This window comes from Crotalus tigris, unplaced genomic scaffold (assembly GCF_016545835.1).
Source record: "Crotalus tigris isolate CLP2741 ecotype Arizona unplaced genomic scaffold, ASM1654583v1 scf7180000018504.2861643, whole genome shotgun sequence".
Taxonomy (NCBI): Eukaryota; Metazoa; Chordata; class Lepidosauria; order Squamata; family Viperidae; genus Crotalus; species Crotalus tigris.
The window spans coordinates 1,362,987-1,388,052 of record NW_024097043.1 but is presented as its reverse complement, the minus strand read 5'-3'; the positions used below and the strand labels follow the sequence as shown (position 1 = coordinate 1,388,052).

At 36.9% G+C, this 25,066-nt stretch overlaps 1 protein-coding gene across 1 annotated transcript; it reads left to right on the top strand.

Annotated features, from left to right (window-relative positions):
* The first annotated feature begins 29 nt into the window (after positions 1–29).
* On the top strand, positions 30–24,892 carry LOC120312447 (acyl-CoA (8-3)-desaturase-like). The gene is made up of 12 exons (XM_039353175.1): positions 30–315; positions 6,768–6,878; positions 8,512–8,709; positions 9,442–9,543; positions 13,267–13,395; positions 16,615–16,675; positions 18,767–18,840; positions 19,956–20,053; positions 22,144–22,240; positions 22,960–23,039; positions 23,164–23,289; positions 24,426–24,892. The coding sequence occupies exons 1-12, from the start codon at positions 73–75 to the stop codon at positions 24,535–24,537; spliced, it is 1,431 nt and encodes a 476-aa protein (XP_039209109.1). The 5' UTR covers positions 30–72; the 3' UTR covers positions 24,538–24,892.
* Positions 24,893–25,066: the final 174 nt, after the last annotated feature.

Sequence of the window (25,066 nt, the reverse complement as noted above, 5' to 3'; positions counted from 1 at the left end):
CGCCCAGTCCGCCCTCCCGGTGGTGCTGAAAAGGACAGTGCCAGGTTCCCCGAAGCCTCAGTCGGGGGGGAGATGGCTTCCCAGCAAGGAGAAACCGGGGTCAGGCAGAGGAGGGAGGCTGATCCCGCGGCCGATCTGTCCGGCCCTTCGCGGTGGTTTACCTGGGACGAGATCGGGCTGCGCACTGGCCAGGGAGACCCGCCACAGGAGCGCTGGCTGGTGATCGACAGGAAAGTCTATGACGTCAGCCGCTTCTACAGGAGGCACCCAGGGGGTTCTCGGACCATCGCAAGCTACGCGGGGCAGGACGCCACGGTAAGGCGCGCGGCAAGTTGTAATTAGTTTGGTCTTTTTTATTTTTAATCCCATTTTCCACTGTGCTCCTTGACTTTTATTACTAAAATTTGCAGATTTTCTGTATATTCGGTTTCAGGATAGGGCTACCAGCATAATATAGGCTATTAATGTTTCTTCCTCCAATGTTAAAACCATGCCCATCATTTTCTAACCCAGTCCCCCTTAGTATATATTCAGCATATAGGTTGAATATAAGGGTCAAATACACAGCCTTGTACCTCTTTGCTAACCTGGAGCCAGTCTGTTTTATCATGTTCTGACTGTACTGTGGCTTCCTGATTGTATGTAAGTTTCTCATGAGGACAACCAGATTCTGGAGTTCCCATTTTTCTGAGCACTTTTTATAATATATGAAGCACATATTGACTTCTTTTTGCTAGACTTTGGCTTTCTCAGTTATTTACAAAGTATTCCATTTATTCTGCTCTGTTTCCCAATCTGAAGGATGGAGCCAAACAGCCAAACAAATATTGCAAATCCCAGTGTTAATTTAAATAGAAATGAGAGAAATAAAGCAGGAATCCTATCTACAAAATGGTGCAGTGAAATCAGCACACACATTCATTCTTTCTCTTTTACATTCTCACACACATATCATTTCTGATATAGACTATATTTTTAAGAAAAAATAAGAAAAAACAATGTAAATCTATAATCTATAGGCTAGCTTTTCTTAGAATTGTTGGTAAAATGTTGCAATTTCCTTGTTTTTACAGTTTCACCAAAAATAAAAGTGAAGATCAGAACAAAAAAAAAATCCTTCCAACTAGATAGATAAATAACCTTTATTGTCATTTTTTTTACTGTGGGCACAATGACACATATCAAAAATGAAATTGCCCACTCTCAAAGTGAAACACATACATGACACACCCTAAAAGCATATTATATACAACATAGTTATAGACCCACACCCCTACATATACATAACAAATAAATATTAAATACTGTCCATCTTGAATATATAACGGAAGGAGGAAGCTTGAGAGTTCACAAGGTTAATGCTATATGGAATGAAACTATGGCTGAATTTGGATGTTCTGCTGCGGATACCACAAAGCCTTCTCCCAGAAGGTAACAAGGAAAACAGGTCGTGAAGAGGATGTGTAATGTCCCAGATAATCTTACAGACCCTGCTCAAGCAGGGTAATTAAGTGTAATTAAATCATAACCCGTTATTGTGGAAGTTAAATAATCAATTTGTAAGTTTTTAATTAATCATACACAACTTTAACAAGGAGCCAGTAGTTCAGTCATGCAATACCATTCTGTCTGTCTTCCCTTTTGCAAAGAGAGAAACTGGATCTATATCACATGATTATTTGAAGATACACATACTTCTACACCTTTTTGGTCAGTTGGGAAAACCAGTATCTGGCCTCTGTTAATGCAGACTGCAAGCAGGAGCTCACAAAACAAAACATATCTCTGTTACACACAAAACAACCAGGATATAGAAAATAAGATATAAATTATGTATTCATATGGAGCCAGTTTGGTGTAGTGGTTAAAGCATCAGGCTAGATCATAGGCTAGTCATTTTCTCTCAGCCCTAGGAAGGAAGCAATGGCAAGTCACTTCTGAAAAACTTTGCAAAGAAAAGTGCAGAGACTTGTCCAGCAGTCCCAGAGAATTTATGATTGAAAAGAAGGGGAAAAAATCATTTTATTATTGTAAAAGTAAGATTGCATCCAGTCGCTATAACCTTTTCTACTTTCAAAGCAGATTAGCCTATTTTTTTTTCTGTTACCTTTTACGTACTTTTTTTTAAAAAATAATTTTTATAAAGATTTTCAATATGTTTGGAACATGGCTCAAGATCCCAAAACAAACTCAATTGGAATTCCAGCAACAAGGTTTTATTTAAAAAGCATTTGCAAAGGCGTGGTGAGCTGAAACACATGTAGGAATCCAGCCACACCTTAAAGAGCTGTTTGACACATTTTTATATCCTATCCCTGATGCAGATTCCCTCCTCCCCTATTGCACTCAATGCCCCTTGTCTAATCGTCTGACAAACTAATCCGGACCGCCTAAAACCACTATCCCCTGCCCCTCCCGTGTTCCAGGAAGCCCCTTTGTGCACATCTTATCTATCACCATCTAATTTTCTATTAACAAAGCTCGATTCCTATAGTTATTTCTATATTTCCTCTGCTTGCAGTTTCAGTTAGCCAGCAACTTCTGCTTTTCTTATTTGTATTTAGTTAACTTGTTTGAGTTTATGACTTTCAGGTGGCTTCTCCCACAGACCTTTAGATTCATTAGAAATTTCTGATTAATAATCTACTCCTGTCAAGTACAATAGTAAAATCTAATACAAATTAAACTCAGAAAAATAAAGAAGAGAAAGAATTAAAAAAATGAAGTGTATAAAAGTTGAATTACAGCAACTGGACCAAACTTTGACCAGATGGTCATTGCTCAACTTCATGAACTTCAACTTCAATTTCCTCAGTCAGAGTAAAAAATAGATAGGCAGTGAGTCAGAGAGTCATTGGAATGTACCAACTCTTGCCACACCAATTTCAAAGGTTTCTCCCCAAAATGAGTTGCAATATGTATGTCAATGAAAACTCATCCAGGCCAAAGATGTCTAAAGGTTGAATCATGGCAACTGGACCAAACTTTGTTAATCTGAGATGTTAATTTGAGAGAGAGTCAAGATTCGACTGAAATTGGTGTGGCAAGAGTTGGTACATTCCAATGAATCTCTACTGTCTGCCTACCTAATTTTTACTCTGATTAAGTTGCTTGGATGAGCAATGAAATGTTTCAGATTAACAATGTTTGGTCCAGTTGCCATGATTCAACCTTTAGAAACCTTTGGTTTAGATGATTGAGTCATCATTGACATACATTAAAAAAATGGAAAGAAAAAATTAGAGAAACAAAAAGGAAAGAAGTAGAATAAATAAAAAGAAAAGAAATATATAAAAGAAGTGACTTCCAATCTTCAGTATGCAAGTAAAAAGAAATTTGATAACTCATTATCTGCTATAAAGTTACAAATAAATATCTCTCCTTCCCCAAATCCATCTTTCTATATGCATAATGACAAATGATCAACTTTTCAATCCTGGTGTATGCAAAAAGCCCATAAAGAATGACCAGAGATTTATAAAAAGCATGTCTTATTTTAATCAAACAGAACAACTTTATATTCCTTTCTTTTACTTCTAACAATCTTGATCTTTAATTCATTCAGATGTTATCTTTCTTGTTGTATCATAGAGGCTTCTTCAAGTCTTTAGCAGACCTCTTTTGTAGATCAACTGGAAAGTCACTATCCAGATCATGATTTTGATTTATTTTTTTGTATTTCCCCTTTATTTTTCAAAGCCTTAAGCAGTTTCTTCCATGTCTTTTGTTTACTTGGTCCACATATTATATATATACATACATACATACATACATACATACATACATACATACATACATATTTATTTATTTATTTATTTTCAGTATTTATATGCCGCCCAATCCCAAAGGACTCAGGGCGGCGTACAAAGTTAAAACAATGATAAAACAATAAAATAAAGCAGTCATACCGCGAGTCCGATCATATCCCGGCCCCCCGGGGACATCAGCCCCAGGCCTGCCGGAACAGGAGGGTTTTAACGGCCTTCTTAAAGGCCGGCAGGGTGGGAGTAGTTCGAACCTCGGGGGGAAGCTGATTCCACCAGGTCGGAGCCACCACAGAAAAGGCCCTTCCCCGAGGGCCCGCCAGCCGACATTGTCTGGCCGACGGGACCTGAAGGAGGCCCAATCTATGGGACCTCACCGGTCTCTGGGAGCTATGCGGCAGAATGCGGTCCTGTAAGTAACCTGGCCCTATGCCATGAAGGGCTTTAAAGGTGATAACCAACACCTTGAATTGCGTCCGGAGACCCACAGGAAGCCAGTGCAGCTCGCGGAGGATAGGTGACACGTGGGCATACCTTGGCGCGCCCACAATCGCTCTCGCGGCTGCGTTCTGAACCAACTGCAGCCTCCGAACGCCCTTCAAGGGTAGCCCCATGTAGAGCGCGTTACAGTAATCCAGTCTTGAGGTGACAAGGGCATGAGTGACTGTGAGTAAAGCCTCCCGGTCCAAATAAGGCCGCAACTGGTGCACTAGGCGAACCTGTGCAAAGGTCCCCCTGGCCACAGCCGATAGATGTTGTTCCAGATTTAGCTGTGAGTCCAGGAGGACACCCAAGTTGCGTGCCTGCACTGAGGGAGGTAAATTTGCCCCCCCCCAGGACTAAAGATGGACCATCCAGTTGGCCTTTGGGAGACAAGACCCAGAGCCACTCGGTCTTGTCAGGGTTGAGTCTAAGCCTGTTCACCCCCGTCCAGACCCTCACATCTTCCAGGCACCGGCACATCACGTCGACTGCTTCACTGAAAGGACACGGGGTGGAGATATATAATTGGGTATCATCTGCATACATACATACATACATATATAAGTTTTATGTTCTTTAGGTTAACTTTTTATATCAGCAAGTTTCTTCATGGAAAGTGGGTGTATAACTATGCATGAATGAAATGCAAAAGATTATACTTACTATAAATGTCTTCAAAAAGAAGCATAGATTTTTCTCAGCATTAAAATTAAATAACAAAAGTTAATGCAGAACTAAGCAAATTGTGCATTTTCCACCTATAAATTGAAAAGAGAGCAGAAAAGCAGGAATTCTATCTGCAGAGTAAAGCAGTAAAACTGGTTTATATTGCTGATAAAAACTATCTATAAATACTACTTTCTAGAAAGAAAGTATTAAACAAATAAAATATGTGATTTGTACATTTTGCTGTCTTTGATATTTTCTGCAAAACACTGCAGTTTCTTTGTCATCTGTTACTCCAGACGTTACTTGAAGCCAAAATACTTTTCTGAATAATTATAGTTTAGAATTAATCATAACCCTTCAGAGACAATTCCTTAAATAATAGTGCAAGTGTCTCAATATTTTGGGTCAAACAACTCCTGGGAATTATGTCTGTGGTGCCTTGAACTGGAAAGAAGAAAGGTAAGAATCAAGTATAATCACTTAGCCTAAACATGTTTCTTCCAGGTTGGCTTTAAACTGGTTCTTTATTATAACTTTGGATATTCTATAGAATTAGAAGACTGGCAAAAACTATGGGATAAAATATTAAACTTATTAAAGTTTAATACAAAGTAACATACAAAGAAAACTTATATAAAATGTTTTATAGATGGCATATGACACCAGTTTGCTTAGTGAAAATGTTTAAAAACTTATCGGCTACATGTTGGAAATGTAAGCAAAAACTGGGTACTTACTATCATGCTTGGTGGACATGTTCTATTGCAAAAAAATATTAGTCTAAGATTCATAGATGGTTAGAAAAGATGATGAAAATCCAGATAGAATTTAAACTGGAACTGTTCCTGTTAGGTATATTAAGACCTAACTATGGCAAAGAAAATGATTATTTAATATTACATGTATTAACAGCTGCAAGAATAGTATTTGCCCAATTTTGGAAAAATGAAAACCTACCATCAGACCAGATTATAATTTTGAAAATTCTAGATTGTGCACAAATGGACAGATTAATGTTAGAGATGAAGGAGAAAGAAGATTCAATCTTCTATAAAACCTGGGGAACATTTTATCAGTGGGTTGAAACATGTTAGAATAGTGGTTCTCAACCTTTTTAATGCCGCGACCCTCAACTGGTCGTAAGTCAAGGACTACTCAACCGGTCGTAAGTCAGGGACTACTCAACTGGTGCAGCACCGTTTGCAGAATGGGACTTTTGGCGGGCTCGGCAGGGCAGAGACAGCCTAGACAATTCCTATTGGCTTTTGAAAGCCAATAGAATTAGACTCTATTCAAGAGAGTCTATTCTATTGGCTTTCAAAAGCCAATAGAATAAAAGGGAGTAGCACAGCTAAGAAAAAGGGGGAAAAAATGGTGGACTGCGTTGTTTGGCGACCCCCGTGAAATGGTCGTTTGACCCCAAATGGGCTCCCGACCCACAGGTTGAGAACCATTGCATTAGAATAAGAAGAGATTTTAGAGTTTTACTATATTAAGTATTAAGGTTGATGATTGGAAATAGTTGCTATGCTATTAACTATGTTAATTATTTAAAGGAATATTAGTCTTTTACCAAATGTCAGTTGTAACTATATCAATTTATTCTTATAAATGTCTAGTATTATATAAACAATAATACTTAATATGAAGACCCGGACGACAGCTTGTTCTTTGAATTATGTATTTACTGTAGTTATTCACACCCTGTCCCTTTTATCCCAACTTTCCTGTACCCGCACTGACCCTACCTTTTCCCTACCCATATAAAATCTAATAAAATATATTTAAAAAAACCTGGTTCTTTATTATAATATTTTTTTCTTTTTTCTTTCTTTTTTCTTTATGCTTTAGGATCCTTTCACAGCCTTTCATGTTGACAAGACTCTAGTAAGGAAGCACATGGCGTCACTTTTGATTGGGGAATTGGCACCTGATCAGCCCAGCTTTGAACCTAGTAAAAATGTAAGTTTGGACATAGAAAATTGAGGTAGTGGCTTATGGTGTTAAAATGCAAAGCCTTAAATATTATAAGGCTTGACTCAAAGATCACTTTTGTCATTAAAACCGATCTGCTATTAAGGTCAACAAAAGAAATTTTTATAAGGTATTCCTCAATCTTTCTGCATTGCCCTTGTACTTCACCCTAATCTCTTGGCATTTATAAAAACAGTAAAAGTCCATTTCCTTCAGCAGACTTTTAATTATGAAGTGATCTTAGTATCTGCCATTTCATTCCCTTCCACTCTCCATCTCATTGCCCTGAAGCCCCACTTGATCCTCCCCAAATACATCTGAAGGATATCTTCACTACCACTCACACTCAGCTTCCTCTCATCCCCCTATCTGTCTGCTTCCACTAAACAAGCAGGACTCGAATCCACAGGTGAGAATAACACAGAGAGAACCCTGTTTGCTTCTTTAGGCTCTACAGATTCAACCTGAACTCAAATAACCCCAGAAGACGAGGCTTTTGTTATCTCAACAAGTTATATCCAGGTAGTATCCAATGTACACAGTTTTATCCTCTTCATGCTCCGGATGCAGAGCAAACTCATTTCATGTCCCATCAGATGATCTTCCATCTGATTTTGCTAAACAAGATTTAAGGTACTTTTAAAAATGCAGCTGGGCAATAAGATTGGGCAAGTAAACCCAGTTCTTTCAGGTTGCCTTCCTCAGCCTCCACCTAATCAATCCCAGCCTGTCTTCTCAAGACCATTAAGCAGGTAGTTGCAATGCAGCCTCAGAGAGTCTGGAGAAAATAGTTTATCTGGATCCTTTTCAGTCAGGTTTCAGGGCTGAGCATAGCAATGAAACAGCATTGATCATGCCTGTGGATGGCCTGTGGTGGGACTTCTGGCCAATGGGCATCTACTGATGTAACCTGATGAAAGTCATTGAGTGGGCAGTTATATAAATTGATTAAATTAATAAAGTAGGTAAATAGATACCAATAACAGTTCCATAAATATTTAATAATAAATAATAATATTAATTCAAAATCAATATTAATTATATATTTTATAACAGTAATAAATACTATGTTTAATTGGAATACAGAACAAATGTATTATATAAATGAATTTAATGTGCAAATATATTACAATAAATATATAAATAAAAACAGCATTGAATAACACAACACTCAGTGGTTTTGTTTAAACTAGTAACTCTCTGACTGCATGTGCATTATAGGAATATATAAATTGGTGCCACCTTGTGGACACTCAATAAAGCTATTATACCAAAGTGTGTGTGAGTTAGTTTCTTCATTAGTGCTTTATGCCAAGATTATTAAATCCAGGTAGACGTTGAATAATTTCAAGTGTCCCAAACATGAGCTGTAAGTTGTCTAACAGTCACTAAGAAGAAAAATAATTTATTTCTGCAACAATTTTTCATTTGCTTTCTTCCACATTTAATATTGTTAAAAGAATATTTATCAAATTTTGAGGTCACATGGTTTTCTCTTCATTCCTCTGTATAAAGTTTGGAAGGAAAAGGATAGTTTGGAGGGCAATTCCACCAAGAATTCTTGATGTTAACTGTTGAAGTCATGCAACACCTGCAAATTTGCTGAATTTTTTTTCCATAGAAATTATTAATAGAAGATTTTCGGGAGCTGCTGTCCACTGTTAAAAACATGGGACTCTTCAAGCCAAACCAATTCTTCTTTTTCCTGACCCTTCTGCATATTTTACTGCTGGATGCTGCTGGCTGGTTTGTGTTGTGGTATTTTGGGATATCTATAGTATCTTTTTTTATTGCCACAGTGTTGCTGACCTTTGCTCAGGTAATTTTCTTGGATTTATTTTTGGGCAAAATTGCATTTTCCATTAGATTGGCTTCCTACAGCAGGATGTCTTTCAGCCAAATTAAAATAATTTCTTTGTAAGGAAAATAACACATATTCAACTGTCGTGGGCCTTCAGAAAATTGCACTAAATTGTTTGGAGGAGCAAGGGTTGAGGAAGACTAAGCAATTCGTTTAGATAAAAAGCCACTTCTGTTTTGCCCAACAGATGATTCTGTAGAAAAGAAGGATATTGGAGGCTTTTAAGAAGAGACTGAACAGCCATTTATCTGAAATGGCATAGGGTCTCCTAGTTGAGCAGGAGTTTGGATTAGAAGACCTGCAAGGTCCCTTCCAACTCTGTATTCTATGTTCTATGATGCTGTGTTATCTTATATCTCAAATCTCCCTTTCCGAAGGACAGTAGGTAATGAAACAAGAACAGAGCATTAAAAAGCAGCTATGTCTTCTCACTGTCTATCACAAAAATCACATAAGTTTGTCGAAGATATTTGTGGTTATATTGTAGAATTGCTTGCTTGTGCACATCCTATTTGTAATGTTTCTCTGGGTGGCTTCCTCTTTGATTGAATAAAAAAAACCCCAAGAATGAATGAATCTGTATTTTATCTATCCCAGCTATCCTTGCATAGCTATTACAAATATCATTGCATATAAGTTGTAGGAGTGACACAAAAGGTGGTCCTGTTGTGAATCGCTCTTTCCTTTTAGTCTCAAGCAGGCTGGCTACAACATGATTTGGGACATCTTTCAGTCTTCAGCAATCCAAAATGGAACCACCTTTTTCATGAATTTGTGATGTGCCATTTAAAGGTAAGTAAGGTATATTATTCTTAGAATGTTCCACAGAATTGAAGAGGAATATGGAATATTGCAAATACACCTGAAGAAGTTTCATCAGTAAGTATCAAATATGTTGTGTTATTTATAACAGATGTGTCAAATGGGATAAGAAAGCTCTCTTACATTAAATTAAACTATTTGCTCATCTATCTCATTACTAACTGCAGACCAAGAATGGAATTTCACTTGTAATAAACAATATGAATGTGCAAATTAACTGAGAGCCAATCCAAATTTAAGATCTGAAGGTGGCAAGACCTGATTCATATAGGACAGTGGTTCCCAACCTTCCTGGCTCCACAGACTGGCATTGGTGGCCAGGATGGTGGGGAAGGAGGGGATGGTTTCACATGTGCAGACTAATCCCCCTCATGCACAAATGAAGCTTTGTGAGCTCAGACACCACTAATGTGGCCCAGTTCCTAACAGGCCATAGTCCAGTACCAGTCCATGGCCTATGGGTTGGGGAACCCTAGTATAGGAGATCTGTCAAATAAATTCAAAAAAGTTGTTTGTTTGTTTTTTTACTTGAATGGAAAAGCATCAAAATGCCTATAGCTGTTTCATTTTCCATATCATCATCTTTCTCCTAATTTTTAAAGCTGGCTTTCCCCATAAGGTCAATTTGGCATGGGAAAAACAGTCAGTTTTTTAAAGTAGACATTCCATAAATTTCTAAATAACGTAATTGTTTTCAGAGGTACCAGAGTTTGAGTATATGTAGATCCTAATACTGTCCATCCAACCAAAGGTGCTGTATATGTATATTCCAAGGTTGCCCAAATTGGAAAATTAACCCCAGTTGTTAGCTTTCAGGATTTAATGCTTGACAATAAGTAAGCATGATTGTTCCAGATTGTAAAAACTGAATCCTCTCTCATTAATTGGCCTTTCTGTAAAGAGATTCTCAGAATCAAAGAACCCCATCAAAATTTTCTACAGAAGGAATTTATTTCTGAAAATATTTTCCAGATTTTTAAACTGGAATTCTTCTCAAAATAAAAATTAATCTTGGAATAACATACATTTTGACAGCATTCACCTTTCTTCCAAAGAGTAAGGTTTAATGACACCCATCTATTGATATCTGAAGAAATACCCTTCCAATAATAATAATAATAATAATAATAATAATAATAATAATAATAATGGGTAAGGACTTGATAGGTAGACAAAATGCCAAATCCAGTCTGAACATCTGGCTGACTGTGCGATGATCAATAATAATAATAATAATAATAATAATAATAATAATAATAATAATAATAATGATGATGATGATGTTGGAAGGGATCTTGGAGGTCATCTAGTCCAGGCAGGAACCCTAGACTGGCTGTCCAGTCTCTTCTTAAAAACTTCCAGTGTTGGAACATTCACAGCTTCTGGAGGCAGGTTGTTCCACTGATTAATTACTCTAACTGTCAAGAAATTTCTTTTTAGTTCTAGGTTGCTTCTCTCTTTGGTTAGTTTCCATTCGTTGCTTCTTGTCCTGCCTTCCAGTGCTTTGGAGAATAGCTTGACTCCCTCTTCTTTGTGGCAACCCCTGAGACATTGGAACACTGCTATCATGTCACCTCTCGTCCTTCTCTTCATTAAACTAAACATACCCAATTCCAATTATTTATATTACTTGTTGTATCCTTTCTTCTTCTTCTTCTTGTACCATATCCGTTATCGGACGTTGGTGATCATGTTGGTGATCCTATTTTTATCAGCAGCTGTGCCAAAAAGTGCTGCTGAGTTTTGTCCAAACCAGTCCCTTAGATTTTGAAGCCATGATGTTTTTCTTCTGCCTGGACCTCGTTTGCCTTCAATCTTTCCCTGGAGGATTAAATGGGAGTATGCCGTATTTTTCTGGGCAAAATATTCTAACTTTTGTTTTTTAATTGTTTTGATGATTTCCCTTGGCTTTCCCAGGCAGCTTATCACCTCATTTCTGATCTTGTCAACCCAGTTTATCCATAATAGCCACCTGTAGATCCACATTTCAAATGCTTCTCTGACAAGTGGCCTTCTGTCAGAGACAAACTCTCTACTCCATAGAGCAGGATAGAAAAAATATAAATCTGACAAGCCTGAACTTCAATCTTAGGCTTATGTCGTGACTGCAGAAGACCTTTTTCATTTTGAAGAATGCTGTTCGAGCTTTCTCTATCCTTGTCTTTACTTCAATGGTCATATCCCAGCTTTCAAGTAAATTAGAACCGAGGTGCGTGATCCTTTCAACTTTTTCTGATGGTATTCCTTCCAAATTTATTGGTGGTAAATTAATGGATTGTTTGCTGATGACCATGATCTTGGTTTTTGAGGTGTTAAGCTTCAAGCCATATTTATATCCTTTGGTATATATATTCAATGGATTTGGTGCAAATATGGAATTGATATTTAGCGGATGGGTAATCCAATTTTCACCTATTGGAATCAGTTTTGATTTGGACAAGTTAATAGAATAGTCTGCTATTTTGCATCATTACTAAAACAACAGTATGAGGTTTGGAAATAAATAAAAGAATGTGGGTATTTGTATTCAACTGAGTTATATAGTACTCCATAGATAATTCTATGTTGTCTAATAGCAGAAGCAAAAGGTTATTAAATATTAATAAATTGATTATTAAATATTAATTGAAATATTAATGTAGCTATTAAAAAGCAAGGGTGAAAGTGTTTAGTTTCTCTAAATAATAGAAAAGTGGGAGAAATATGTCATTAAATCTTACTTTAGATGTAGATATAACATCTTAATTCATTTTATGAATTCCAAGGGATTTTCAAATCTATTTAATACAATAAATAAGTATTGTTTGTGTAGTTTATCCAAAGCTTTTCAGCATCTAATAGTGAGATTACAAGTTGATTTTTATTTTAAGTCCGTTATATCTACAACTAATCCTATATTATCTGCTGCATGCCTAGTTTTTATTAATCTTGCTTGCTAGTTTTTTATAATAATTTCTAATCTATTTGCCAACACTGCTATTAAAATCTTTGTATCAACATTAGCAATGAAATCAGATGAGAATTAACATACCAGGTGTTATCTTCACCTGTTTGGTACAACTATAAGATAAGCCTGATTAAATGCCAGTGATAAAATTCCCTGATCAATAAGCCTGATTAAATGCCAGTGATAAATAAGGAAGGAAAATACTGGAGACAAATCTACAGGTGAGTCAAAGAAGAATAATGATAAAATGGTGTGGAGGCAAGGAAGAGCAAGATTCATTAAAAGCGAGACAGAGCGGAATAAACTTAGTCCTCGATTTTGTATTCTGTTCCCCCCCCCAGACAAATCTCTCTAAATACACAAACGGCAGAGTAGCACATCTTCCAGAGCTTTGATAGACAGGGTTCGAAAAGGTGACAAAACTCCTTTGCCACCTACTTAAAGTTAATATCAGAGAACTCTGTACAGTACTCAAATTCCCCCAGCTTTGTCCATATATGCAATGAATGCTTGAGATTCTTCAAAGCTGGAAAGTGCATTTAATCTTCAAACTGTTTTTGAACCTCTCCAAGATAATTCAGAGTCAGCTGATTCAACCCCTCAAACTTATTTGAAAATCTGATTCAAAGGTTCAATGGAATGTCCTCTATAATATATTGCCTCTTCAAAGCAGAATACTGCTGTACTAAATAGTCAAGTAATCTTTTAAAAGTGCCTGAATGCTTTCTGTCACTCTTCCTCTACAGGGACTTTCAGCTCATTGGTGGTCTTTGCACCATTCCCAGCATCATGCTAAACCCAACTGTTTCCAGAAGGACCCAGATGTTTCATTTCATCCCGTTATTTTGTCATTAGGGAAACCTCTTTCTTTGGAGGTAAGAAGCAACAGATTTTACTGAACCCTGGCCTTTCAGATCAGAACAGAACCTATTTAGCCACTTCATTGTCAATGTTTAAAGCTGAACACAGTATAATTCTTCTGGATGTATTATTTATATTTATGAGCAGTGTCTGATAAAACAGATCACAGAGAAAAAATAGATTAGAAGGATTGTACAAAATGTTCACCCATGGTGGCCACAACAAAAGTGTATTTCTATATATGGTCCCCTCTTTTCTAAGGCTGAGAGAAAGTGACTGATCAAGGTCACCCAGTTGGCTTTCTAAGGCACGGGTGTCAAACTCGCCATGTCATGTGATGTGTTGCGACATATTCTGATACTTTTTGCATTGCCGACAATGGGGTAGGCACAGCTTCGGTATGATGAAATTGGCCCAGGGGATGGCAGTTTAACACCACTGGCCTAAGGAAAGACTAAAACTCAAAATCTTGCAATTTCCAGCTGATGCCTTAACTGCTATACCAAACTGGTTCTCCTGTTGTAATTCATAGCTATAGATAAATATTATGAATTGGACTACTGGGTGAATTGTCTCTCTGAATTGACTTTATAAGTGTGTACAAAAGGATTCTGAGGAACTCAGCAAGCTTTTATAGCCATGGTGCAATCCTAAGAAGGTGTGTTAGGGAAGCAAAGTAGCAGATTGTGTCCCTGTCCAAAACCCTGGCAGTTCAGGTAGGATAGATAGAACATGGTGGGTGATATGGAGGCTAAACATCTATGTTTATTCATGTTTCCTCCTTCTTTGGTTAATGTTATGAATTGGCTGATTAATTATGTGCAAATTATGTCAATGGATTGTTTCAGATTTGATAAGCTAAAAACTTTATCTCTGATGGTTGGGGATGTGGCAGTCAGTAAAAATCTCAAAATGAAGAAGCTGCCTCTTTAGCTCAGATTCTGGATTCCCTTTTTGTTATTAATTTTTGACCTCTTGATACTGTTGAAGCTTCTGGAGCAGCTTCAGGGGTTGGGAGTGGCGGGGTGCTTGTGCTATACTGGTTCACTTCCTTCCTCTGTGGGCGCTCTCAGTCAATGTTGATAGGAAGTGAGAGCTCCAGGCCTTATCTGGATGGGGGTTCTGCAGGGCTCAGTACTCTCTCTGCTCCTATTTAACATTTACATGGAGCCGTTGGGTGAGATCATCCGTCACCATGGACTGAGATATCATCAGTATGCTGATGATACTCAGCTGTATATCTTAGCCTGTGGTGAGTTAAGTGATGCCATGACCTCTGTCTCACAGTGGGGCTGGATGGGGATCAACAGGTTGAAACTGAACCCTGGCAAGACCGAGTGACTCTGGGTTTGGGGCCCATGGAGAATTGCCATCTTTGATTTTGGATGGGGTGGCACTGCCCCAAACAGGCCCTGTGCATAATCTGAGGGTACTCCTGGACTCACGGCTCCTGCTCAAAGAGCAGGTGGCAGCCGTGGCCAGGAGGGCCTTTGTGCAACTGCAGATTTGCACCAGTTACGCCCTTTCCTGGGCCAACAATCCCTACTCACAATCACTCATCCCTTAGTCACCTCCCGTCTTGGCTATTGTAACGTGCTCTACATGGGGCTGTCCCTGAAGAGCACCTGGAAGCTCCAATTGGTATAAAATGCAGCAGCCCACATGGTTTTGTGCAGACTTCATTATACACATGTGACACCTCTCCTCAGTGGTGGGATTCAAATAATTTAACAACCGCTTCTCTGCCCTAATGACTGTTTTAAGTATAAGAAAGTGATATACTGAAAGGTAGTTTATTATTTCATGCATTTAATACTTAAATAAGAACAATAAAAGAGGTACACAAAGCTAGATTATGTTATAAGAAAGAATTTTAAAATATTAATGAAAACTATTAAATAATACCTGACAAAAACAATAAAAATGTTGTTTAAGATATTTCTGTATTGCTTTTTGATTGACATCCTCACTTGCAATTTTCTTTGCTTTTATCCGAGCATCATCAGCTGTGTGATTTATTCTTAACCATCCGTGCGCCCCCACTCCAACACTCTTTTGGAAGATGCTGAAGACCTGGTTCTGTCAGTGGGCCTGGGGAACCCAGAGCGGGATAGAGCCCAGCAAATGGCTAGTTTGTGTGTTGTCGCTGGGATGGGGGGGGTTATTATATTTTATTATTTTTGCTCTTGATATTTTATTTTTTATAGGGTGCTTTTCTATTTATGTAAGCTGCTTTGAGTCGCCAAATGCAAGTAGGCAACAATACAAATTTTCTAAATAAAATAAATAAATAATTCACCTCTACTGACACCAGTCAGCACATTAATTGTGCCAGTGATAGGATAGTGTGGCCGAAGAGCTGATATTGGGACAATGGAGCACTTTGAACTCAGAAGAGCCAGGACCATCAGTAATGTTTTCCTTTGGGACCTTCTGCTAATGGAAAGATTAGTTAAAGTTTATTTAGTGTTTTTGTTACCAAAAGGGACCTCTTCCTCTCCTGGCTAAATATATATATATATCTAAGATTAAGAATGTTCTTTCCGTATTTATATTGTAGGACTTAGTTCAAAAGCTACCTCACTCTGCCATGAGTTTCTGCATCTGGAAACTTTGAAAATAAAGTGTCAATGCTACTAACTTGGATGTTCATGCTTTGACAACAGATGGAAATGCAGCCATTTTCTCTATTGCTTTTAGAATTAGTTGATGCTGGGAGGGGGAATAGGGATGAGAGTCCAGCTAGTCTTAACAATAATAACTTAACCATGGGAACCTAAGGACATTGGGCCCAGAGGTGATAGTGTTTTGGTGGGCTGGAGAGCTGGGGAGAAAGCCCACGCTTCAAGCTAATTGGGGAATGTGATTTATGACTGTTTATTGGAGGAGGGAATTGTACTTTGTTACTTTGTATCCAGGGGAGGGGAATTTAGTTTTTGTTTCAACTATGTAGTGCCGATACTTTGTTTCTTGAATAAAAGTTTCTTTAAGGTAAACAATGCCTTGAAGTTTTTTGAAGAGTTTCATCTGTCAGAACCATGACATTAAGACTGCAATCTACTCTAACTATCACAATTACAGTCTATTATTGTACATTTCACTTTTCTTCCCCTTTTCTTGCCTGAGTATTTATTTCACAGAGCAGTTGAAAAAGATGTTATAAAAATGGAGCCTTAAAGTATAATTATCTAGTGAAGGATATTTGTTTTTTCATGATTTTCTTTCTTTTACAGTTGGGTTTGCAGAAAAAGAAATACATGCCTTATAACTATCAGCACAAATATTTTTTCTTCAGTGAGTATCTGATCCCCCCCCTCTAGCTAAGTGTAAATAAAGTTTTTTTGTGTGTAAAAAACAACTTTCACAAAAAAGCTTTGGATCATATTTGGACTATCTTTTCCACCATGAGCTCATGGACAGATTATATATGCATTCTACATAATTCTACATTCTACATCTGCACAAAAGTGCAGATTAATAAAACTCTTATTACACATTAGTGATAAGTGTCTATGGAGATTCTCAGTCATACAGCTCCTGGTTGTCACAAAGGTGCTTTTTCAAGAGGCAACTGGACTTTGTTTTCCCTGAAGACATTTCGCTTCTCACCCAAGAAGCTTTTTCCATTCTGACTGAATGGTGGAAAAGGAAGAATTTATATTCCTTGCAGTCTTATTAGTAATAAGATAAAGAGGAGGAAGAGGGAAGAACAAGAGCAGTGGCAGCAACTGCAGAACATTGCAGAGAATGAGGAGGAATTCTTTTCTTTCTCAGAGCAAACAGACACCCCTGTACATTTAAGGTGGATGGAGGTATCTAAGTCCATGTCTTCAAAAGCAGGCTATGTCTAAACAGTGCAAAGAGAGCCAGAGGGGCTACCACACTTTCTCTTGCAGCTGCTCAGTTATTTGGTGCTCTAAACTATAGGCAGGACCGAGGACCATCCACAATCAAATTAGAATGGAAGAAAACTGCCATGGAAGAGAGACGGAAAATAATGCAAAAGATGCTCCATCCTCTTGGCCAGCAGTTGCTTTTCTTTTTTGAAACTACTTTATTCATGGTGCCTGCTGGATCCTACCTCTGGCCCAACAGGTTCAGGAGGCCATTCTCGCAATGACCTACCAAGGAAACCCACTGGCCTCCCTTCAGACAGGCAGACTGCCATCCAGGCTAACAGCCTTTGGCTTCCATGAATTGGTCCAACCCTTTTTTGAAGCCAACCAAGCTAGTGGCCACCACCGATAATTGCTTACAGCAGTTCAGAGGGGACCTCTGACATATGGGTTTTTTTTTTACCTGCCTCCAATTAAATTGACTCTTGAGTCTGAGTCTCAAGAACCACAAAAGCCCTGGACTCTGAACAAGTGGGTTTTGTTTTCTTTTGTTTTTTTTAAAGTATTTTCTTATAAGGGTTAGGGAGATATTTTATTTTGAAAGAAACCCAAGATATAAAAGTGAAATGTGAAACTTACAAGTTTATCTATTGCCTCTACTTTATATTTTATTCTATTGCTATTTATATATTGCAATATTAATTACAATTACTATAATGATTACAATTATTATACTCTGTTACAATACCATATTCTGTGGTACTATTATATGACAATGTTTTCTTCTTACAAATACTGTTGTCCCTTAATTCCTCTTTCTGGAATTTCTTTTCCTTTTCTTCTCTGCTACTAGCCAGCAAGTAGAATATTTGCAACTTTCCTTGTTGTGCCTCTATGCTTCTTTTCCTTTGGACTATTAACCCCTCCCCACTTTTGAAGGAAAATTGACTTTTATTCATCTGATTCCAATATAAGAGAATATTTGTAGCTCAGGGTAGAACTATGGGGTCCTTGCTGCTCTCTGAGATCAGTAGTTTCCTTGCAGACATTTCATTACCTAGCTAGGTAACATCATCAGTGCTAGAAGGCAATGGGGTTTGCTCTCTTTATATATACTAGTGGCTTGCCCTGTCTCTAGTTTTAGGTTTTATATTGTTGTAAATCACCCAGAGTTGTGTTTTATGAGATGGGCAGTTTTACAAGATGTTTCTTATAAATTGAATACATAAATATTTGAAAGCAGGTCTCACTGGATTTACCTGAGTAGATTAAGACAGTATTGTCCACTTATCACCAGGAATAACAAGAGATTATTTTAATTCATTCAAGTATATTTTAGTCAATTGGTTCTAATGGAGTCAACACAAATAGGCAGTGTCTGCTATGTACAAGTTTTGGGTTTTGATTTATTTTTGATGATGAAAATCTCAAGTACAATTATAATATTTCCAAAATGTTAAATGCAAAACATTTGAGGAGTGTGGTTAATGCTTCCTTTATGTTTAGAAAAGACTGTTAATGGCTATATGCATTTTGTTTCCTTCTACAGCATTGCCACTGATTGTTGTGCCAACTTTTCAAGTTTACTCATTATACTTTATACTCCAGCGCAAACTCTGGAGGGTGAGTACACAAATAATCTATATCAAATATTAAAATACTGAGATTTCCCCCCCCCCTTCATAGCACATTTTTAAGTTTAGAATTTTATTTCCTTAAGAGGATATAGAAAGGCTAGACTATTTTTAAGAGCATATAAAAATTGGCATAGGAATATTGTTCATAGGAAAGTCAATGCCACCCAATTCTAAAGCATTTCCAGATGGACTATTGCTAGCTTTCAAAAGGCTTTTTATGAAGAAGGCATTAGAATTTTTTCTAAGGAAACAAACATGTAGAAGGTATAATGGGGAAAGTTGGAGGCATAGAATTGGACAATGACATCGGTTGAACTAAGAATGTACAAGAATTACAATCCAGTTTTCTCAAGTAGTGATTTTGAGGGCTTTGATTCAGGAATTGTTTATGGTGGGTTGAACACAAACACAAATGAAGTTATGGTTCATCTTTCTCTTTAAAAAGATTTAGAGGGATTGGAAATGGGGTTGGATGTATCTTTTTCTAATTGAAAAGATGGCAGAAGAGACTTTTCCAACTTTATTTAACATAGGGATCTGCCATGCACTATTGTCAAGCACTCTAAATAAAAATGGCTGAAATTTGGTGGGATAATCAAAGCTAACAAAATCTCTACATTCACATCTGATATCACATAAACACATCAGTTACTGAAAATAACTGAGCTCAAACAGATCCACATACATACCAACATTGGTGTTTACAATCACACATGGTCTCTTGTATTGATAATCACTATATAAAAAGCTTGTCTTCCCTGATTAATAAAAAAAAACAACCTTATAACAACATGCAAAGAAACTTCTCTCCTCCATCACTTTCTGGAACAATGTGAGCTCAAAATATTGTACTTTTTAAAAAGCAAGTATACTCAATTTTGTCTAGTGAATTTTTTTTGTGGGTCTTTTCAATCCATTAAATCTGTCAATCTGTTAAAAAAGCAGCCAGAGTAGAAAATGGCTCTGTCAAAGTGGGCAGTAAACAGAGCAGAATTTCCAGAAGATATACATCTGGAACTTATTACAATTCTATGTAGGGTGCCTACTTGGAGCAAGGGAAGATGCTATTCTAATGTCTGTTTCTTTTCTTCTCTTCTGCAGGAAATGGCATGGACTGTGGCATATTTTATCCGATTCTTTATTTCCTTCAACCCCATATTGGGATTCAAGGGTGCTTTGGGATACCTCTTTCTTTTGAAGTACTGTTCATCATATGTACTATTTTCTTTGTGTTTCACCATTCCTTCACAGGCCCTGGCTATTCTCTAGATTATCCTTCCCCAACCTTGCCCCCTTCCATATGTGTGGGTTTCAATTCTACTGGCAGTAATGGGAGTAGATGCCCAGGCTGTGGAAGGCTAATCTGAACTTACTCCCAAAAGTCCCCCTCTTTTTTAGGACACCCAAACTCATTTTCTTCCTGTTCAAGATTGGTGCACATGCAAATAATTTCATGATTTCAAAAACTGGACACAAGAGGAGACTAAAGATTTTAAGTAGAGGAAAGATATACAGGCCTGCAAGATAGTACAAAATGTTATGAAAATAAAAACACTGAAGGAGAAGAACTGAATTAGAAAATAGTAGCCATAATATCAATAGTGTCATAATATTGATGCTTTAATGGATAAACTATGTCCAAAGGATGTTATTGAAGAAATGTCACTTTTAGAACAAATTTTGACAAGATGGAGATGGTATTGAAACTGGATTTACAAGTGGTAGATCAAAAGAATTAGTTAGAAAAGGATGTTTCTCTGGATCTTCAAAAGAAACTAGTTGAGGTTTTACAATTTAAAAATGAAATGCAAATGAGAAACCAACTGGAATTGAATAAAAGTTTTGTTAAAGCCTTGAAGAACTTTGGTGAAAAAACAAAAAAGAAATGAAGAGAGATAAAATCTTATGGCAATATTTGAATGAGCTAAAGATTAAGTAAAAGAATGGTTCATTTGATCATTCTTGATAGGATAAGTTACTATTTCATACTATCTTTTTTGGATTTTCTACTGACACAAGATGGAAAAGGATGTTTTATGTATTTGTTTAGAGATAAGATATGGGATGAAGAGATAAATGTTTGGAACTTTACAGAGGGTGAAGAGTTACTAGTTTTTTTATACTTATTGTGATAAAGGTTGGAAGTAATCCCTTTTATATGCTTCTTTTCTCTTGATTATATGCTTACTTTTCTTTCTTTTTCCTTTCACTTTTTACTCCTCTCTAGTCCCTTTTATTATTTGAGTTTATATTGTCATTTATAAATGATAAAGAGCATTGTGAGGGGCTGGAGGGAATAGCAAGAACAACCTCACCAATTTGCCTTCCTCTAAGAGGATCACATGTTGTCCATTTGCCATTATATATCTATCTGGGATATATCCAAGCCATTCTATAGTGGCCATTCTGGATCAGTTTCCATGGTATTTGATCAACCTTCCAAGTATGTCCACTGACTCAGAAAGATTGAGGTTCCTGATCTTTGGTTTGGATATGTTGTTGGGGTGTGTGTTTCTTTTTCTTAATTTTGATTTTTCCTTTTTCACTTTACAAAAAACAAAATACAAAATACATTTTTTTCTTAACAGTACTGTGTCCCATATCTTTTACATTTATTTACAGTTATTTACATCACTTCTTGTACTTTTTTATTCCTCAATTCTAACCAGTTGTAACACTTGCCCCATATCTCATAAAATTCTGTAGCTTCTTTGTCTTTGATTTCCAGAGTAAGTTTGTACATCTCAGCGCATTCTAGTATCTTGTAAATAATCATATCCTTTGTTGGTATGTTTTCCCCTTTCCAGCATTGCACATATGCAATGCGTGCCGCTGTTATTATATGTACAATGATGTGTTGAAGTTGTTTTTTCATCTTTGGGTTAATTATACCTAATAAGAATAATTTGGGTTTAAGTTTGATTCATTCTTTTGTTATTTCCTGTATCTATCTCCTTATCTGCTCCCAATAAATCTTTGCTTTGGGGCATTGCCACCACATATGATAGAATGTTCCCTCTTTTTTTTTTTTGCATTTCCAACAGTCTGGATTCATATTTTCATATATCTTAGCCAATCTCACTGGTGTTAAATGCCATCTATAGAACATGTGTGTTTCAGTTGGACAGGTATTGGCCTCCACAGAAAGGCATCATTAGGTTTAGTAAATGGCTTGCATTCTAAGCCTAACAAACAAACAAACCAATAAATTGTCCCACTGTTCTATTTAATAGCTGATTTGTATAGATATAGTTTCACTTCCTGACTTTGCTTCATTTCTGTCTCTCAGTGTTCTCGAGAGTATCCTATTTACATGGATATCACAGACAAGTCATCTTCCTATGCACATTGATTACGATAAAAACATGGATTGGTTCTCTACACAGGTAAGAGAGATCTCAAAGATAAAATTGATGGCTGCACATGATTAAACTTTAATCTTAATGTTACACTTGTCTGTGTAATTTTATTATATGCACAATAATTCACAGATCCATAATAATCCAATTACCACAGCATCAACTATAATTTGCATAGGTGAAAACTGAATTCCTTTTTGGAAGTTATTTTTATCTATTTTTTTTGACATTGCTTTTCCTATCATAGAAAAGTTTGAAGTGTGTTTAGAAATATCATGACTTTTCTTACAGGTTATGATTGCCCTCAATTTGTTCGGACTTTATAAACATGGAAATGAGATGAGCAGAACAAATAACACTTTTTGGCTCATTTTAAGATGATAGCACCAAAGAGAAACTGGCCAGTGCAGAAATCATTTCTTTCTTTTCCATTCCCAGCATCAGGTTTTCATCAAGATCAGGACATTCTTTTTAGAAAAGGAGTTCGAATCTTACCAGTCTGGAATAAGTAAGGAGAAGATTTGAAAGTAACTGTTGAAAAGAAATGTTTCACAAAATGAAAAATAAACATATTAGTACAATTACACTTTATTTCTCCATGTTTTCAGAACTGTACAATGAGGACTATCAGATTTGATACCAAATGAGTATTTAATATAATTTAAGCTTTCCAAAATTCAATATATTTGTTCTTCCATCATTCACAGTATGTCTGGACTAAAATCTCTCTTTCTCTCTTCTCTCAGCTTCAGGCAACATGCAATGTGAATCAATCTTTTTTCAATGACTGGGTAACGGGGCACCTGAATTTTCAAATTGAGCACCAGTGAGTACAGATTTAGGGCAATGAGAAAAATTTTAAGGTATCAGTGAGAAACTGCTTCATATTTCGTATAAAACAAAAAGATAGTAAAGGGATCATAATTCTCTGTCTTCCTTTCTGCCTATAGTCTCTTCCCTACGATGCCTCGGCACAACTTTTGGAAGGCGACTCCTTTGGTGAAATCCATGTGTGCCAAACATGGTATTGAATATCAATCAAAATCCCTCTTTACTGGCTTTGCTGACATTGTGCAGTAAGTATCAGATTGCAAAGACTATCAGCTCAGAAGAAAATTTGGGCATCTAGGAAACATTCATTATATAAAGGTTAGCCAAACAGCAAATCAAATGAAGAAACTGCATGGTTTTGCTCTTAAGAACATGGGAAAGGTGAACTTGCAATGATATAGACATATATATATAAGTGTGAAGATGTCAATTGAACACTAAGTCCATTGGGTAGAGGCTTCAAAAGCAATCTGCTGTGCAAAGTATTAAACTGTTAATGAGAATAAAGATTCTGAATGTAGATCCTTTAATAAAAAAAAAACAAGTCTAGTATCAGAAAGAGAGAAATGCTAATCATTAAGCATGTGCTCTATTATATGCTTCTTTCATAAAGTTAGTTATAATTAAAAATTAGTTATCAGTTAACATCAAAGAGCCTTTCATATGTGGTAGCTCTCAACAATACTTGGGTGATCTTGAAAAAAGATAAGCAGCATCTAAGTGGGTAGTATTTTGATAGGAGCCATCAAGAAAAAGATGTAAACTAGACCAGGGGTCCCCAACCCCCAGTCCATGGACCACACCTGGTTGGAGCATGCCAGCAACCGGGCTGCACAAACAAGCAAAGCCCCATCCACAAGATGCACGCCCACCCTCCAATCCACGGAAAAAACCCTTTCATCATGGAATCAGTCCCTGGTGCCCAAAAGGTTAGGGGCAGCTGGGCTAGACTGTAAAGTTGCAAAAAACAAAACAAAACAAACAAACAAAACCCCTCTAGAAGCAGGCAATGGCAAACTATTTCCATATGGCTGGCATGAAAATTACATGCCCAGGTGGCCTCCTGAAGATGGGCAGAGTCTGCCTTCTCCCTATCACCATGACCTTGCAATTTGGGTGCTTGGATAAAGTGCTACTTTATGATAATGCTATATAAGTCCATAAAGCATCAATCCAAGCTAGAGATACTGTCAAGACATGTCAAATACTTAAAAGAAGATGTAGCAGTCACTGATAGATTTTTTTGCTGCTCACTCTGTCCTCAATGTACTGCACTTGTTCTGAATTCAATCCTCTGCTTGAATCAGAAGCATGATTTTTCTGAATAGGTCTTAATTCTCATAGCAATGAAGCAGGACTTACTTTCTGTTTTTTTTTTCAGTTCCTTGAAGGTTGCGGGTGAAATCTGGTTCAAAACATATCATCTTGAACAGAAAACACAAAATCCTAAAATCTGTCTTCAACAAGGGAAGAAGGGTGAAGAGACACAATAGATCTGAAATGTACCTGACAGTCTTGGGCACAGAAAACCTAAAATACTTTGTGGATGAAACAGAATGCTTGGAGAGACTTGACCTCAGCTTAATTTTTGACATGTTTCCTAATGAATATAAGCACTCAAAATGACACTTTCCCCCCTCTTTTCTGTTTCTGGGTCTTGGATGAATCATAAATAAAGATGTAGGAAAGTTTCTCAAAAATTTTCATTGAATTGTTTTGTTGCTGCTTTTTACACTTCATCTCGGTTTTGCTATAGTCATGAAAATAAATGTAAAAGCTGTTGTAGTGGATTCTGGATTATGATATGAGATTAAACTGGATCAGCAGATACAAACTGCAGATAAGAAACCAATCCACATTTCTTCTACTTTTTTTTAGCATTTGTAGATTCCATATTATTTACCTGATGTTTCTCTCGCCCAGAGCTTCCAATACTGGAAGAAATCTAGTAATTCTTCCAAATTCATTAAGAAAAAGAGAAATGAAAAAGTATCTTGCACCACTAAACAAATAATATCATCA

Excerpts from the sequence above, each read along its gene's own strand:
- LOC120312447 (XM_039353175.1), top strand. The coding sequence starts at position 73 with ATGGCTTCCCAGCAAGGAGAAACCGGGGTCAGGCAGAGGAGGGAGGCT. Across the intron at positions 6,879-8,511 it reads GCTTTGAACCTAGTAAAAAT|AAATTATTAATAGAAGATTT; the intron begins GTAAGTTTGGAC and ends TTTTTTCCATAG. Across the intron at positions 9,544-13,266 it reads TTGTGATGTGCCATTTAAAG|GGACTTTCAGCTCATTGGTG; the intron begins GTAAGTAAGGTA and ends CTTCCTCTACAG.